We start from the raw sequence: 18302 nt of genomic DNA, 5'->3' as shown, positions 1-18302 counted from the left end.
TGTTCAGAGGTGCACGGCCATCCGGACAAGGCCAATGATGCTGAGTCTGGGAATAATTTGAAAAGCTGCCGCCACAGCTGGGACACAAACCAAAGCCCTTTCTTGGGCCCCAGAAGCCTTTCTTCTCTGAGCTTAATGGCTGTCTCCATCTCTGAGAGACTTGAGGCCAAGAATTTGGGAGGGAACAGCAGGGATCCGGGTAGGGACAGAAGCATAGGACATAGTTATAAGTCATCAGTTTTGTGTGATTTTTTTTTTCTCCTTCAGAGGGCAATGCCGCAGATACTGGACACATGGGAGGCCATGTTACGAGACACAACACAACAAAATAAATAGCTAATGAGGGCGGCTAATAAGGTAACGGATGCTTACATTATTATTATTATTATTAGCACCATGTTCTAATTGAGAGCCAACCGTCACCTGATAATTTTAATAGAACCGCTATGTGTGTGGCAGGCCTTTCCAGTCAGGCTCTGTCGTGTGCACCTAGGTTTACTAGAGCAGCTTTCCCGACGGCTGTGAAGTACTGAGTGGTCCTTTTTACCTCCGTGGTTAGACAGAGGAGCTGAGCCTCTGAGGGCCAAGGTCACAAGGTGCGGTTTTCCCCAAGAGGCCATCCTGCCTCCCGAGCAACAGCAGCGGCCTTACTCTGAGTGGTCAGAAATTGCACCTCCTAAGTCAAGCCCCAGGAGGGTTTCCACCCAGAGCAAAAGGACCACAAGGTGCTGGTTCTGGAAGACTTGGGCTAGGCCTTCCTGACTTCCTTCTCTGATCCCAAGATAACGGAGAACACAATGCTAGGTTTGGCACTTGACTCCCTCTGAGTAAGGCTAATTGACTGTGGTTTTTTTTTCTTTTGAGTTTCAGTCAGATGAGTCACCTGGAAACCATTCTTATTCATCCGGAGGTAGGGGGGCACTGGGGACCCACTCCTGTGGGGAACCCCTGAGTCTGACATGTAGGCATTTCCTGGGGCTCCTCTGGGTTGCTCATTGCCGGTTTGTGGGCAGGCCTGTCTGTTAACAGACCTAGGTTGGGTGACAGGGTAGCTGTACTGCTTCCTGAACCACCCAGACCAAGACTAAGAGGTTCTCAAGGTACTTCTGGGTTCTGGAGGGGGGAAGGCTTGGCGCTGCATTCTGGAGGGACCCACACACTTCCTGCTGTTCCAACGCTGTCACTTCCGCCAGTTTCCTTTTCTCTAAGAGGATCATGTCGTGGTGGTGGGGGGGGGATGGATGCGGTTACATGAGAACTGATACCCTTTTAAAAACAACAGTATTGTTGGCGCCACTGACTGAACACCTTATCGTCTTGAGGGCTCCACATTTCAAAACTCCTTTATTGCCATCCTCTCCTAGGTCGCTTGCTCGAAGCAGCCCTGTGAGGTAAGAGAACATCCCTGCCATCACGAGAGGTCAGAGGCAGGAGCCTGACTCCTACTTTTCACACCTCACCGAAACAGGCAGCGATGGCAGTGGCTGCAGCAAAGACGTCCTTCCAGCTCCTTCCCATAATGCCTCCAGGGAGAGCCATCTTAACATGCCGATTTCTTTCTTAGAATGCCACTGCCTCCTATCACTGCTCCTACAACTGCTGTTTCATCCAGCGTGAAGCTAAGACTAGGGTCCAGCTCCCTAAATCCTCATCTACCCTATGTTCCAGGCAGCTAGGAAGCATCACGGCGTGAAATTGCCCTGTTCTGGTGTGGGCTGGACGTTGGCAGGTTTCCCACAGTTCTCTGCAGATTTCAGGTCTAAAACTCTTCTTTTGCCCTGCTTACAAGAGCACACGTGAGAAACCTCAGTCGGTTTACATTTCTCCCATGGATAGAGTCAGATACACTCAAAGTTCCCGACTGGCTACCTCATCCCAGCAAGCAATCTCTACTGAGACACACACTCTGAGATCCTATTGTAACGAACACGTATGGGGTCGCCAAAGGGCTGTGTTCTCCAGCATCAGCCAAGTGAGATGGGGCCTCATACGCTGAGAAGGTCTGAAACAGAAATGCCATCATGTCACTGAAGAAGCAGGTGCCCAGTGTATATGGGCCCAGTGGGCACAGTTCACTTGGTCTCTGTGGCAACCGTCCTTGCCCTTCTGAAACAGTAAGTTAGCTTCCCAGGAGATGCGCTCCCTCCAACAGTGCCCTGTGTCCCAGTATGGACAGAGCAACCTCAGGAGCTTCTCCACAGCAAGCCTCTGTTTGCATGAAAAGATGCAACTGTCCGCCTGTTTCCAGACGGACCTCTCTGTGGAGCTGGAGAGAATCACAGGGAACTTCCACATGCAACAGATTCCTGCCAGACCTGGCTGTCAGGCTGGCACACCTAAGGCCTCCTGTGGTTCCCAAGGACACCTTACCTAAGCTATGGTTTTAAAAGGAGCTGCTGAAGCATCAATTAGCTTATGGCGACATTCTACTTCCAAGATGGCGTCCGTAGAGTCCTTCCTCCCCAGTGGCACATAGACAGACATGAGACCTACTTAATACATCTCTTATGTTTTCTAAGCTTTACTTTCCTTGATTTGCAAAAAGAGAACCCTTTGAAATTGCATTTTGACCATTAATGGCTGGGCTTTGTGGACCAGTAAAATGCTACCGGAAAACAGCTCTCCTGGGGAAATCTTCCCTGATGATCCACCCTTCCTCCTCAGAGTTCACACCCTGCTAGTACGTGTGTAGCGTCACTTCAGTCAGCCAAGGATTAAGAGGGCCTGGTAAAGGCCCATTCGTACAAATTCACTTAAAAATTCTCGTCGGGAAAGGATATATTGGTATGCTCACCAAATCCAGTGATCTTGGCAGCAGATGGCCTAATGCAACCTGCTAATCGTCATTTTTTTCATCTAGAATTTTTTGTGTCTCTGCAGACATCTCCTTCCTGGCTTCCACTGAATACACATAATTACAGCGATCACTTAGTCTCCATGGCGATTAGTCCTAGGATCCCTCCCGTACCAACCAGTGCACATACGAGCCCCTCGTAAAATGGCATCGTATTTGCATATAACCCCACTTACATACCCCTGTATACGTCACCTCATGGTTACTTATAATGTCTAGCACACAAATGATCTGTAGTTATCAGGCTGTATTATTATTATTAATAATAATTACAATGGCATGAAAATGTCTGTACATGTTCAGAAGAGATGAACTAAAAATAATCTTTGATCCGGGGTTGCTTGAATTTGTAGATGCTGAGCCAGTGGATGGGAGTGCCCTAACTCTAAGGGTTGGCTGTATCTACATGCTTAGAGCTATACGTGAGTCTGAGTTCATGGGAAAGGAAAAGACTACTTGGTGCTTTCTCAATAGCAGCAGCAGCAGCTACAGTTAGGAGCTTTATGCGTCTCACTCGGCACCTCTGGCGGGAAGAACCTCTTCCTGTTGCCCCAGCCCTCGCTGAGTGGTACATATACTCTACCCTTGACACATACCGTCTCAAGAACCTGCTTGACAAAGCCCACGTTGTAAACTGGTCTTTAAGCCCACCCCAACGACTCCTCTACCACCCACGTTGTCTTCCCTCATCAGGCGGCCTTTGGTCCTCAGCCCCTGTAGTACACGAACAGCAAGCGTTAGCATGTACTCACAACTCACCCCTAGTGAGGTTGGCACTGCAATTACACAAGTTCATCGTTCACAGCTAAGGAAGCAGAAGTGGAGCAAGTGAAAGCTGCACAACTGTAAGGGGTTAACTGGAATCGAGCCAGAGTGTGTACCCCAAGCCCCCATGCTACATTTTCAGTAGAGACTCAGAGCAGTGAATTTCTTAGCTAGAAATCTGCCCATGTATAAACAGTAGGGGAATTCTTGAGAAAGGTTCCTGAGGTGTCTTCCTGGGTGTTGTCCCCCAAAAGAACAGGCTAGGGTCTAGAACTCTGGGCCACAAAACTGGTTGTAGGTAAGTCTTCTCCTTTGGAGTTGTGCTCTTCAGGGCTGGTATGATTTTTGGGCTCTATTTTGATGTCTTGTAGAATGACCTTGGGAGAAACTGCCCAGACATGGTAGTTAGTCTCTCTCTGTTATCCAGCTAGCATGGTGTCAGGTATGAAGTTAAAAAATATTACCAGAATGAGTCAGAGTGTTTATAAAGGCAAGCCAGCCCCTGGATGTTTAGCGGCAGAACACTTTCCTTCCACATAACCTCCGGCCACAACCAGAGCCAGGCTCTGGGGCTCGGAATTCAGCAGGGAGAGACAGATGCAGCTAGGCTGTGACTTCTGTTTATGTGGGCACCCCCAATGGAGAAACCTGCTCACATCCTCTGCTCACAGACATGAGCTCATGTGCTACAGCCCAGGCTCCAGCTTCCTGAGGCAGAGAGGACCACTCCCCACTCTGTGCTCCGAGAAGGAAGACCCTGAGGCATCTATCTGCCCAGCCAGCACATTGGGGCACACTGGCACAGGAAATCAGACGGGCAGGTTCTTGGATGGGGAGGATGCAGGGGATTTTCCCAAGAGTTCCCTGGAAGAAACTAGAGTGGAGAAGGTCTAGAAAACCCCAAGTAACCTAAGCCCCTTGCTGCCAGCTCCACCCTTGCCAGCCTCTTCCTTCCTCACCTAAGCAACCAAGGAACACAGAGACCCTGGATCAGCCTCCAGGCCTTGGCCTGGGCCCAGAGGGGCACTAAATGGTGGCAGCAGGCAGCACTCGGTCTGATTGCCCTCTCTTCCTGGCCTCATTTTCCGCAACCATCTCTTCCTGCTTTGTTTCTCTGCCCAGCTTGAACATTTGGTTCAGAGTACTAGGATGCTTGAAGTGAGACCATCCCTGCAGACACAGGCAATCCTACAAACCCTGCCTGCCTTCTACCCACAAGCAGGGAGCTATGCATGTGTCTTCCTGGAGGTTTCTTCACTCTAAACTGAGTGATTCCTCTTCTCCTTCCCTTCTCTGTGGTCCTCCTCATCTTCCCAAGAAATTGGGACTATAGGTAGGTACCATTGCACCTGGCTGTGGCTTTAAATCTTGAAGAATCAACCATGTAGACATGCTAAGCCTGTTTAGAACAGCGTTTAACAAAATGGGCAGTGAGTATGAGCTGTTAACTCTGAAACATAATCTAAAGAAAATTACACAGAGCATTTAGGCATAGTGGCCCAATCCTGTAATCCTGTAATCCCAGCACATCGGAGGTAGAGGCAGGAGGATCAGGAGTTCAAAGTCATTGTTAGCTAGAGAGTACATTCCAGGCCAGCCTGGTCTACATGAGATCCTGCCTCAAAGAGCCCCCAAAGTCAAACCATACAAGCACCAGCTCCCCTCCCCCAGATCAGATGAGTGAGGATGTGCCCCCCCCACCCAGCAGAAAGGAGGGTGGTCCTGTGGGGCTGGAGATGGACAAGTGACCCAGGAGTAGCTCCATCTGGGATGCTTTCTTTAGGTATGAGGTGTAAGTCAAGGTCCACACATACAGCTTTGGGTTCAACCCACAAACATCTTGTAGTGCTCTATTAACTCTAAAACGTTGAACACACGAAGGCAGGCGAAAGTGGGCTCTGTTTTATGTTGTCATTTAACCAGTGTGACAAAAATCAGGGTTGGGGCCAGGCGGTGGTGGCGCATGCCTTTAATCCCAGCACTCGGGAGGCAGAGGCAGGCGGATCTCTGTGAGTTCGAGACCAGCCTGGTCTACAAGAGCTAGCTCCAGGACAGGCTCTAAAGCTGCAGAGAAACCCTGTCTTAAAAACAAACAAAACAAAAAAAAATCAGGGTTGGGTACTTACCAGTCGTGAGCGTCCTGTCCTGAGCAGGAGGGTGAGATGCTCTACTCAAACATCCCTGCCTTGTTTTCGGAACTAAGCCAAGAGGCACACACATGGCCTGAGACATGAGAGCTATGTTTTCATGTCATATTTGTGTGGCCGGGTATGTCCGGAATCTTCCTAAGATGACGAACTACGGAAACCTGCTCCAGTGGATTTGAATATAATGGAGATTTAGTGGGTCACATAACTAAAAGCCCAGGCTAGTACTCATCTCAGGACCTCAAATGGAGATTTAGTGGGTCACATAACTAAAAGCCCAGGCTAGTACTCATCTCAGGACCTCAAATGGAGATTTAGTGGGTCACATAACTAAAAGTCCAGGCTAGTACTCATCTCAGGACCTCAAATGATATGGCCAGAATCCAGCCTATGGCCGTCTAGCCTCAACTTTCTTTCTGTAGCATGTTTAGGCAGGTATCCTCCCGCCATGATCAAATGACTGCCAGAAGCTTAAGCTTCCAGTTCCAGTGGAACACGCTCTTTCACTTCCACAGAGCCCCTTCCCCTCCTCAGCCTAACTAACACCTCTGCTGGTCCCCAACCCACGTATGTGGCCAGTTGCTGTTGGTCTTGAGCTAATTGGACTGAGAATGAACGAGCTACCCAGTAGAGCCAGAGGGGTAAACCAGCCCACCAGCCCACCAGCAGCCAGACGCCTTCTTCCCATCCTTGATGCTGTGGGGCATGAGTATGGGTTTTGCCACCTTGGCTCCTTGGTCACATCCTCCCTTGCTGTTAGCCCATGGCGAGCAAGAGTAAACGGGCACAGAGTCAGTGCTCAGAAGTTGAAGGACTGGGCTTTTGTAGAAGCAGCACCAGGCACCACAAGGCAACAAAGGACCAAAAATTACAGACACAGCCATTGGCATCCTCTTCTGGGCCATGGTTGGTTTCGGCATAAATATATGATGTGGTTCTGGCCAATAGGCTGCAAGAGGAGACTTCTGGAAGAGGACACATGAAATGAAACTTCCCTTTCCTCCTGTGGATTCTGCTGTGTGAGGACACCGTGCTGGAGTCGCCACAGGAAGGCAGAGCAGGGCTAAAATACTAGAGAACTGAAGTCCCTGGTAAGAGTTCCAGCTTTATCTGAGTGTCACCCCATCTTCCTCTCTTGGCAGTTGGTGTAGCTGTGGTCCCTCTGTCTGGACCTCCTCCCCAGGGACAGCTTCCTCCCTTCCCTCCTATTTGGTCCTTCCCGTCTCTTAGCAGTCTCTACTCATGGAAGTTTTGAGATTAGTACCTATCGTAGTTAGGGTTTCTATTGCTGTGGAGAGACACCATGGCCACAGCAACTCTCATAAAGGAAAACTGTTAACTGGGGCTGGCTTATAGTTCAGAGGTTTAGTCCATGATTGTCACCGAGGGAAGCACAGTGGTGTGCAGGCAGACATGGTGCTGGAGAAAGAGAGTTCTACATCTTGATCCACAGGCATCATTCAGGAAGAGACATTGAGTCACTAGGCCTGGCTTGAGCTTCTGAGATCTCAAAGCCTGCATCCAGTGACATACTTCTTCCCACAGGGCCACACCTACTCCAACAAGACCACGCCCACTCCAACAAGGCCACACCCACTCCAACAAGGCCACGCCTACTCCAACGAGGCCACACCTACTCCAACAAGGCCACACCTACTCCAACAAGGCCACGCCTACTCCAACAAGGCCACGCCTACTCCAACAAGGCCACGCCTTCCAATAGTGCCATTCCCTATGAGCCTATGGGGGACATTTTCTTTCAAACCACCGCAGCACCCTAAAACTCTGGGGCATCTCTTCATTTTGAGTTGCTTGCATGTTAAAACCCCACATTACAAAGTAAGATGATGACTCCTCAGGGTCCCCTGGACACTCTGAACAGACCAGGGGACTTCTCCAGAGACAAAGGAGGCTTCCTAACTCCTTCAGATGAATCTTAGTTACATTTCCTTGAGGCTTCGTTAAGTAAACAAATCAGTTTTACTGGGGTCTTCTTCTCTCCCCGAGAGAGGAGGAAGAGGCCACAGAGGCACATTCCCCAGGACTGGGTGAAGTGTGGCGGTAGAGAGGCTCAGGGCCCTGTCCCTCAGACCCGACCTTCAGGGACACTGAAGTCACTCACCTACATAGAAATACTCCGGGGACGTGTCCTCCGACGACAGTTCCTTTATGGCTCCTCCGAACCGGAACCATAGTCCAAATGCAATGACTGCCGATCCGGCCAGCTGCAAGAGAAGCAACAGTGTGTTTACTGCAGAGGGGAGGGTGCACACAGAGATTGGGGAGCAGGCCGAGGGCACAGGGTGCCCAGGCTTGGAGGAGGTTTGGAGGGATTGCCCCTGTGGAGACCCATCTTGTCCACTCTTCATGTCTTACTAGGCTGAGAGGTGAAAACATGGGCTCGGTGCCTCCTCCCCATGGCCCTGAAGTAACTGACTGCCTCTGCCCTCTCTGGATTCCAGTCACAGGGTCTGCTGTGCCATCGGGCTTTCCTGTGGTTATTTGGCACCCACTGGATGAAAGTGCATGTCAAAACCACTGTTCCAACAACATTCTTCGCGCTAGGCATCTGTCCTTGCACTGTTTCTTGTGTTGGACGTCCTCACCAACACCTTAGTGAATGGCCACTGTCTCCGGGAGGGGTCACCGAGAACAAGATGAACTCTAAGACCTGAGGGAAGCCACCTTCTAAATTAGAAAAAGCAAAAACACACAACCAAGAAAAAAAAAAAACAAACCAACCTACACTGACACAGTGAGCTGACCTACAGGTCATGACGAAGTTTCCCATTAGAGCTCTGTTCAGAGACTCCTGTGACCCCCTCTTCTTGTTTCCTACATGGTGACCACTGCCCTGCCCCTGTCCAAGCATGGTTTTGTAAGCAAGCAAGGAAGGAGGGCCTTTTTTTTTTTTGGTCGTTGTTGCTATTTTGAGTTTCCATGGAAAGCGAGAAAGGAAAAAAATATTTTTCTGAAAAGGCAGGGTCTGTATGCCATGTGGCTCATGGAGAGGCTGAGTGGCTGGCACAGGCATGGGCTGGGCAGGCTGGGCAGGCTGGGCAGGCTGGCAGCTGGTAGAGTCATCACCAGGATTCCTCTCCTGAGGCTGAAGGCTGTCGCAGGCTCCATGTCTAAGCTGGCAGCCCTCTATGTCAATTGCAGGACTGTCCCAACCGTAGGCCAGCAGTTTCCAGCCAAGGGTTTTTCTCTCCAAACACCACTCTTGAATATCACTGTATAAATCAATTAACAGTTATTTACGGGGAACCTTGTGAGTGCAAAGCACTATGGGGAAGTCAGCAGAGATGTAAAAATAGCATCCTGCCTCTCCAACTCCTCCAGTTAATCCTGGGCCCTAGCCTTTCACCAGACAGGGAGGGTCTGCTCCTATCTGAAAAGAGGAGAGCACCCAAAGATGCTGGCAGCAGAAGCCAAGGAGGGAATGCAGGGCAGAGGTGTAATAAGGAAATCTCCATCCAGGGTTAGGCCAGAGGCCTTTCTAGGCAGGTTCCTTCTCTCCTGTAGGGTTACTTGAGAGGGATCCGGTGCCACTCTGGGAAGGTTACCTCGATATATTTATGAGGGCTTTCCTCCTCTTCATATCCTGCTCCCAAGGCCAAATCCCTGTGTGGCTGGCTTCTTCAGAACGATACAGGCCTGCTTTTAGTGAGGGAGAATGAGTGCCTGGGTTCTACCAGCTGGCTACTCCCGTAAGGAATAACTAAGGCTTCCCAGCCCTTAGAGAGAGCACTAATTGGATAATTCGAGGGGAAGTTAAACCAGCTGACCTCCACTGACTTTTTGAGGCGTTTTAAAGAGAAGGCTGACATGGAAACATGAGATGAAGTCATGCTAAGCAACAGCATTATTTATCTTTGAAGGGTGGAATTCCAGGTGACGGTTCCCTTCTGTCTCCTAAGGGCTCTACAGAGGCTTAAACACACAGATTTTGAGAAGCTTTGCATACTTGCTTTTATGCCCAGTATGGGAAAAGGAAAGTCTTCTTGGTCTGTGCTTAACTCAGGAAGGTGCCAGTTTTGGGGTCCTGGCTGTTACGTGCAGGGAGGAGCATTGTCCTTGGTTAAGCCTGTCCCTAGAAATGCCGGGGACGACCTGGGATGAATCTGCCCAGCAAACCTCACAGGCTTCCCCGCTTTCACGTCTCTCTGGTGCCTTAGTGGAAAGACATAGTTTCCAAACACAAAGCAAAATCTATTGACAGAGGCCCTGGGCCCAAACCAGCAGCCACCACACAGACTATGGAGGAGGTGACCAGTCTCAGGGACACCCTACCACGAGGCCACATTTTTGGAATCTCTGAACACAAACTCTAATTTATAGCTGTCTGGATCATCCTCCCAGACAGAATCCACTCGTCTAGTCCTGGCACAGATGTGTTGGAGGCATAATGGAAAATGAAAAGAGAGGTTGCAATTTAGAGCCACTGGGCAATGGGGAAAAAATCTGCGCTTGCTCATCCACACGCCCAACCCCAAACCGCACACGGCTTTCCTCCTTGGGTCAAGGAAACTGTGGCTTAGCTGAATGTCATCACTGTGTGGCAAGGGAATCCTCCCCGAATGCTGTGGGCTGTGTTAGGGATGTTTGGGCGAGGAGCTGGCCAGGGCTTCTGTGATGAGAAGCAGAATGGTCTCTGCTTCAGAAGGAGGCACAGCAGCAACCATGTCACTCCCTGGCCCTTTTGACTGCTCCAGCCCTGCCAGGCTCAGGAGAGGCACCGTTTGTTGCACTTGTGGTTGGTGTGTTGCACACTAGAAATTGCTCGGGGGGGGGGGGGGGAAGAATCACACTAGCTCCAGTCTAGTCAAGAGCAAGGGAAGCAGGCTGCCTGTCAGTCACAAGGTTCTTGCTACTATGTGCATTCCCTATAGCTAGGAGATGCTCTCCCCAGCGCTCAGGGGATGCCTTCAAGCCTCCTCAGTTCCAAATTTTAACTCAGTGGGGCCCCACGCCTCCTATGTTACACTTTTTAAATTCCAGTCCATTTGGAGTTTACACATGCCACATCTACATTCAGCTAAGGACAAAGCAAGCAAGAAATGAGAGAACGCCCCCTCTCACCACTCCTTTTTGCCCCCACCTCTATCTCCATAAGCTTCTTTTTTCTTCCTTGTACATTCAGTAACAATCAACCACAGTCCAATCAGGCCAGGTACTGAGCTCCCTAGCAGAGACTGGAAGACACTCGCATAAAGTAAGAGATGCAGTAAGACGCGGGAAGCATGCTGAAGAGGAAGAACACACATCTCCGAGGGAGGGCACAGAGCACACCATGGGAGGGCAGCAGTCATTCCCGTTCTGATTTATGTCTTGAAGAATGAGTTGGACTTCCTGGAAGAGTAAAGACCTCGTGGGATGAGAAAGCTTGAGGCAGAAGAACTGCACAGGGAAACGAATCGTTCCTCACTTCATGCTATCCTGAGTGTTGGGGAGCACACCACCATCATCCTGGGAAGCCCCCTGCAGGGCCCTGAGGGCCAGGACAGAGGAACTTAGCTCATCTTTTGGTGGGAGTGAACAGGAGCCTGAACGCTGCTTGGCTGCCAGACACAGTGAGCAGTCACAGGTGACTGAGGATCATGGAGAGACACCAAGGAGGGGCGCAGCGACCCAGGAAGGACAGTGAGAATCATTGCGGCAGGGAAGGAAGACTGCAGGGGCCTCTTCTCCCTCCGGGGAAAGGATTACTGCCAGTGAACCTAGCAGACTTCTAGGAAGTGCTGTTGTTTTTGCACAAATGGACTTTTCTTTTGATAATGTTCATCCATTTTGTTTTGTGTGTGTGTGTGTGTGTGTGTGTGTGTGTGTGTTGGGGGGGGTCATGCACCTGCCACAGCAAGTGCGTGGAGGTCAAAGGCCACCTTGTGGAAGTCCTGCCACCGTGTGGGATTGGATTCAGATCATCAGACTTGCTGGCAAATGCCCTCCCCCGCTGAGCTGCCTCATTGGCCTGGGGAATGGATTTTCATACAACAGAGTGAGGGAGCTGAACCTTGGTGGTAATTACTAAAAACAAATAAATAAAACCACTAAACCCAAAAGTCAACAAACAAAAACCTTACAGGAGCATCCACGAGGATCTAGGCAGCAAGGAATCAGGGGAGAGGACGAGCGAGCACTTCTGGAGTTTTCCAGGTCTGGCAGAGAAGCCACTGGTTGAGAATCTATTCAAGGGCAGCCTATCCCAGACCCGACGACTAGGTGCGCACTGAGAAAGCATGGTAGTCATTCTTTTCTTGTGGGCCTGCTGTATACATGGCATTCCAGAAATGCAGCGAGAAAGCTGGGTGTGATCATGTGTACCTGTAATTCCAGGATTTAGGAGGCTAAAGCCGGAGGATTACCGGACGTTATGTAACCAGCCCGGGTTATGTAACTAAGTGCTAGCCAGCCCGGGATACATTGCAAATGCTAGGCCAGCCTGGACTACATGGCAAATACTAGACCAGCCTGGGCTACATGGCAAAACCCTGTCCCCAAAACAGCAACAAAAAATTTAAAAGAGCCAGAGATGATGGCATACAGTTTTGATTTCAGCACATGTGAGTCAGAGGCCAGTCTGGTCTACATGCTGAGTTCTGGACCAGCCAGAGATGAGATTTATATCTTAAATAGGAACAAGACCATCAAAAAGAAGGAAGAAAGAAAATGTTATAAGACGGGGGAGGCTCAGGGAGCCAAGGGAGCCGCATGCACAAAATAAAAGGGGAAAATGGGGGCTAGAACACAGTGCAAAGGACAGACAGGGCCACAGAACCCGCCACTAAACAGGAGAACCACGGATATTGTCATGGACAAGGTATTTCAGCAGCTACCCCTGATCTAGAGAGCATGCAGGACACAGGAAACTGCTAAGATGTCTTTAGAGAAAGACAGTTTATGGACTAAAACTCAGCGACAAAAAGGATGGAAGACCAGGTTTAAACTATTTCGAAGCAAAGCAGATGAACCGAGAGTTTCTACCAGATAACAACTGTCTGCAAAATACAAGCCTTTCAGCTTGAGGCAGGGCCGCTCCAACAGGGCCGCACACTCGCATGGGGCCTCCCACGCGCACCGGCCCGGCCGCTAGCACAGGGCACAGGGCGCTCGCACGGGGTCCACTCGTGCACTCTCGCACGGAGTCACTCACGCACTCCGGTTCTATTTTCCTGCACTTGGTTCCCCTTTCAGGCATGGCTGATGAAATGCTCCATCTTTCTTTCCTTTTTCCTCAGTTATGAGTTGCGAACATGAGAGGTCCATCCAGCTGCGGGGAGGGAGGCAGTTCTGAGATGCAGAGTGAAGATTTTAATCCGGGCGCTGGTTTTCCAGAATGCCCGGCTTTCCCCTCCTGGACACAAGCCACTTTGACAACAAGGAGCAAATGTGTGCTGCCATTCCGCTCTCTGCTGATGGAACCCAGCAGAGAGGATCCTTTCTGGGCCAAAAGCATCCCGGGGGAGTTCTAGCCAAGCATGTGTGCTTATACCCGGGTGGGAAACAATGCCTGAGTCAGGCTCCCTGTCTTTTCTCACTGCTTTGCCTGCTTCATGGGCCAGAGTGTTCTGCACTGCCCACAGCAGGCTGACTCCCCCTTTCTCTCAGCTCTCAGGTCACTTCCTTGGGGAAGCCTATCCTGGCCTAGATATGTGTGTTGTTTTGTAGCTCACATAACTATTGCTATTTCAATATTTCTGGATTTTAAAGGCCTGAGCTCTGTGAGAGCAGGGACAGCTCTCAGCTGCTGGATGCTAAGCATTTTCCTCTCAGCCTTGCAGAGTAGGCTGAGGTTGGGGAGGGGAGGCTGAGGCACCATTCAGTCAGCTGTGGAATGGTCTGTGTTCTCCTCAAACTCACATGATGAAGGCTACCCTCAGCATGAAGGGTTTTGGAGATAGGACCTTTGGTGCACGTGTGTGTGTGTGTGTGTGAGAGAGTGTGATGTGCATGCATGCACTGGTAATCAGAGTTAGGTGAAATCATGAAGGTGGGCCCTCATGGTGAGGCAGTATCTTTATAGGAAGTGACATCAGAAAGCCTCTATCGAGAAGACAATCCTCTGGAAGCCGGAAGTGCTGGCTCCTGACCTCAGAGTCTAACCTCCATAACGCGTGTACGCAAACCCAACTCAATTTCTGTCATCTACGCTACCCATTCTCGACTTTTGTGGTTGTCGTTGTTCAACGTTTTGGTTTGTTCTGAGACAGGGTCTCACTATGTAGCTCAGACTGACCTCAAACTTGTGATCCTTCTGCCCCAACCTTTTTTTGCTGGGGTTACTGATAATTGCCACCATGGTCTCCTCTAACCAACATTTCTTCCTCTTCTGCTTCCCTGTCCTCTTCCATTGCCTTCCCTGTCTCTCCCTCCAGCCCCTCCCCTTTTTCTCTCCTTCTTTCTTTTTCTGGGGTTGGGATTGAACCCAGGGCCAGGTGCTTCTTCTGTGTGTTAGCCAGGACCAAGGGCTGATAGGAGTCCCTGGAAACGACCACTCTCACGGCTCAAGTGGCACTCTGTAAACTACTAGTTTTAAATCTACCTGCACCTGGGCTGCGATTCAGATACAGTTTTGGAGGCACTCAGTAAAACACCCGCCCACAGAAAAAGAAACCACCAGCAGCCACAGCATGGGCTATCAGGTTTCCTAAGCCTTCAGGGATGTGTGCTGAGAGCCACGCATGGTCACAAAGAATAAACCTGCATGCACCTCTTCCTCGCCAAGGTATGCACACTGCATGTAGCTACAATAAGGCAGACATACATGTTGCCCTTCAGTGCGAGAGGAACAAAACCAGCCCCGTGTCCTTGCTTTCCCAGGGTGAACGCTAAGTGCACACAAACACAGACCTTCTGCTACTCTCTTTTTTGGGAGGAAGCCACATAAAGTTGAAATTGAGGCTTCTATCCTAGAGTCTCCATTAAATGCTTTTGTGGTGGCAATTCATATCCTAGATGGAGTCCTAATGATCCCTCAGGACGCCTGATCCGATTGAGGCCCCATTATGCCTCCACGAAGGGAGCTCTGCCTCAGCCAAGGGAGCTCTGCCTCAGCCTTGCCTCAGGCAGATGTCACAAGCATATTTGCTCGGAAGAGGACACTAATTTGCTTCAAGTGGGAAACCGGCTCCGAAGACTTTTTGCCGTATTATGTAGCGAAAGCAAGGCCAGGATTCAGATGGCACTGTCTTAGAAGCAAGGGTTTTACCAGAAAAAAGCACAAGGGCCGAATATCATCTGACATCCACACCAAATGACCCCCAAAGGACCTAGGTGCCCTGTTCTTGACGTCAGGACCAGGTATGGACCAGGAGGAAGGACTGCTGTGACAGCAGATGGTGACAGGGCTGTCTGGAAACGGCTGGCGGCTCTGGGATGCCAGTGTTTGTGATCTGCCCTCTTATTCCTTCATAAGGGCAAGCTTGTGCTCCCTTCAGGTGAGAGACTATTTTCAAATGATTTGTTTATCCACTATGTGTGCAGTTGTGTGTATGTGAGGGTGTGCATGTGCGCTGCATATGTGACTGCATATGGGGGAGAGAGGGCAACCTGCTGGCTCTCATCTCCCCCCCCCCCCGTGGGAGCCAGGACTGGAACTCAGGTCATCGAGCTTAGCAGCAAGCCCCTTCACCCACTGAACTGCCCCGTGAATGTACTTCACGGTGACTCAGTGTTTATTCTCTACACTGCAGTTCAAACTTCGATAGAATCAGAAGTGTTCTGTTGTTCCCTGAAAAGAGCACTTGGACTGCGTGTTTGTGACAAGCACGCCCCTCTCTGTTTGCTGAAGTTGGTTATGACGTGAACTTGAGTGGGTCATCTGACCTTGCTGGGCGGCCGTTGACAAGGGCAGTGGGGGGAGAAGGGGCAGAAGTTTCAGGGGAAAGAGAAGAACCTGGGGAAAGAAGCTGGTCCACAAAGAGGGTGCTGACCTTCTGTTGATGTCTGTGGACAGCGTGGGGTGTGCCATGTTTATTCAGTGCACACATGCAATGCCTTGGGTTAAAGGAAGTGGGGCAGGGGGGAGAGCAGACTAGGGAACGGTGAGAATTTGGAGGAAGGCGATGACTTCATCGTTGTCCTCTACAGTGAAACTAAGTTCCAGGCCACTGGCTAATGCCAGGGAGCAGATGTCTTCATCTGGGAAGATCATATAGACCCAGAACGAGTGCTCAAAACGAGGCTACAGCTTGAGTTGAACTCCCACTCACCTGCCTTTTCTTGCCCAGGGCTGAGCTGTTTTCACTAAGGTCTCTGGAGTTTGCCCTTGTAGCACCCACTGGGTCTCCTCTTTGCCCTCTGCATGCACAAACACTGATCTTGGCAACCGCAGTGACTGATGTCATTTCTCAACTGTATTGAGCTTTACATAAGCAGAGAGGGGTCGCTAGCTGTCGTCTGTGTGCTCGCCTGTCATTCTTCAAGGAGGTTGACAGGATGACTTTGGTACCATAAGTAGGATTCTCTCTCTCTCTTTTTTAAATATTTGTGTTATTATTACTAATGGAGTGTATCTGTTCATGTGTGTGCTCAGGTACAGAGACACACCCTCATGCACATGAGTGCAGGTGCCCACAGAGGCCAGAAAAGAGTGCCAGACCGGAGTCACAATCAGTCATGACTTTCCTAGTGTGGGCACTGGGAAGCAAAAGGCCCTCTGCGAGAGCAACATATGCTCTTTGGACCGTCACTCAGTAAATAGGATGCTTAAATATGGACCAGTAATTAGTGCTCTTTGTCCAGTTTTTCATGATTACAGTGAGAATCAATGGCGCAAGTAAATGCTATGTGCAGAATTCAGATTGGAACAGGGTGGGATGCTTTGCTGCCAAGAAGTTACCTTGGATGGAGTAGAGTAGACAGCACAAAACCTAGGCTGGTGCTCTCTAGACATTTCCCCTAGTATTAATTTTCTTTGAACCTGCTTTGAAGTCATAAGGACCTGTAGCAGTCCATTCCAGAATGAAGAGGCATCGTGCAGCCTTCTATGCAACCTACCTCCCCAGCCCTTGCTGTACTCCTTGGGGCTTTACCCTCCCTGTTCAGTTACACACACACACACACACACACACACACACACACACACACACATACACACACATGCACGCACGCACGCACGCATACACATGTGCATATACATGCACACACACGCCATACACATCATGCACACATACTACACACACCACGCACACATGCTCACAATGCCGCACAGATCACACATCACACATGCACACATGCACTTACATGTGCGCACACGCACATACTCACATGCACACACACACTCACATTTATTAGCTGACTCTTTTCATTCACTTTTACTATAAAGGGCACACTTGGCACACTTTAGGAATGCCTGTTTTTCTAGAAATGTTCTCTTTCGAGTGTTCAGGCTGACTTGTGATGCCCATAGGCAGGACAATAAGCACAGCCACCTACACAAACCATAGCGTATGAGGAGGAGGTAGAACTAGGGGATTCTAAGCAGGAGGGTCCAGACCCTGGATAGGACACTAACTTCTCTAACCCCGGGATCACCTGTCTACAGGGGTGGGGACGGAGAATAAGAGCCTTCGGAAGTCTGCCCCACACTAAGAGCCAGGGGTGCCTGCACTTGGCCTTCTCATGCAGATGGACTCCCTGTTCCTTGCAGACTGAAAGCTCAGCCTTCGAGAAGGCTCCCCCACCAAGGTACCGAGATTTCTGCCACTGCTTTCCAGTTGTCATTGACTGTACTCTCCTGACTCTGGCTGACAGCTGGGCTTCCCTTCAGCTTTTAAAACCACACCAGAAAGCTGGTGCCCTTCAGAGGCAATGGATCCAGTTCTTTAAGTTTAGTTCATTTAAGAGCTAGAATGAGAGAAGACGGAAGTAGAGCTACGAGACAGGGAGTGAGGATGCGCAGGCTACTGTTGGCGAGTGGGACTTCCTCCAGCGAGGGGTGGGGAGAGGACTCGGCTGTTAAAGTGCTTGTTCAGCAAAGACAAAGATCTGGATTTGATTCCCAGAGCTCACGGAAAGAAAGCTAGTTGTGGTGGCTCACCCTTGTAACGCCAGTGCTGGAGAGGCAGAGACAGGAGCTCGCTGGTCAGCCAGTCTAGCCTAGCCTACTTTGTGAGCTCTGGGAGAGAGGGGGGGGGGACCTTGTCAAAAAAATAAAAAAGAAAAGGAATACTACCTGAGGTTGTCTACATATGCTGAACTACATTCATACAAGGGCACACCTGAGTACATACACAGACACAAAAGAAAGTTCCCAGCTTTGTAAACAGTTGCCATCTGCACCGTCCTGTATCGTAGCCCCCGGGCACCAGCGGCTGCTGAGTACTTGGAATGCAGTAAGTGGGACTGAGGACAAGAATATTACGTTTTGTTTAGTTTTTTGTCTGAACAGCCCCATGTTCTCCACAGCAGGGCCACCATCGTGGATGAGCAGGTGTAGAAGTCACCTGTCCCCTCATCTCGGCTCCCACCTTCCCTCCCTGTTCGTCTGGGGACTCAGGAAGGCTCAGGACAAAGATGCCGGTGCTCCAGCTAGA

At 50.2% G+C, this 18302-nt stretch overlaps 1 protein-coding gene across 1 annotated transcript in view; it reads right to left on the bottom strand.

Moving 5' to 3' along the window:
• Window positions 1-18302, bottom strand: part of Tspan2 (tetraspanin 2) — a 42774-nt gene that overhangs the window by 17587 nt on the left and 6885 nt on the right. Inside the window, exon 2 of the mRNA XM_038311268.1 lies at window positions 7889-7991. Within this exon, the coding sequence (XP_038167196.1) occupies window positions 7889-7991 (103 nt within the window). The remainder of the gene's footprint in view (window positions 1-7888; window positions 7992-18302) is intronic.

Source organism: Arvicola amphibius, chromosome 14 (assembly GCF_903992535.2).
Source record: "Arvicola amphibius chromosome 14, mArvAmp1.2, whole genome shotgun sequence".
Classification (NCBI taxonomy): domain Eukaryota; kingdom Metazoa; phylum Chordata; class Mammalia; order Rodentia; family Cricetidae; genus Arvicola; species Arvicola amphibius.
The sequence above is the reverse complement of the archived record's forward strand: the minus strand, read 5'-3'. Positions and strand labels throughout refer to the sequence as shown.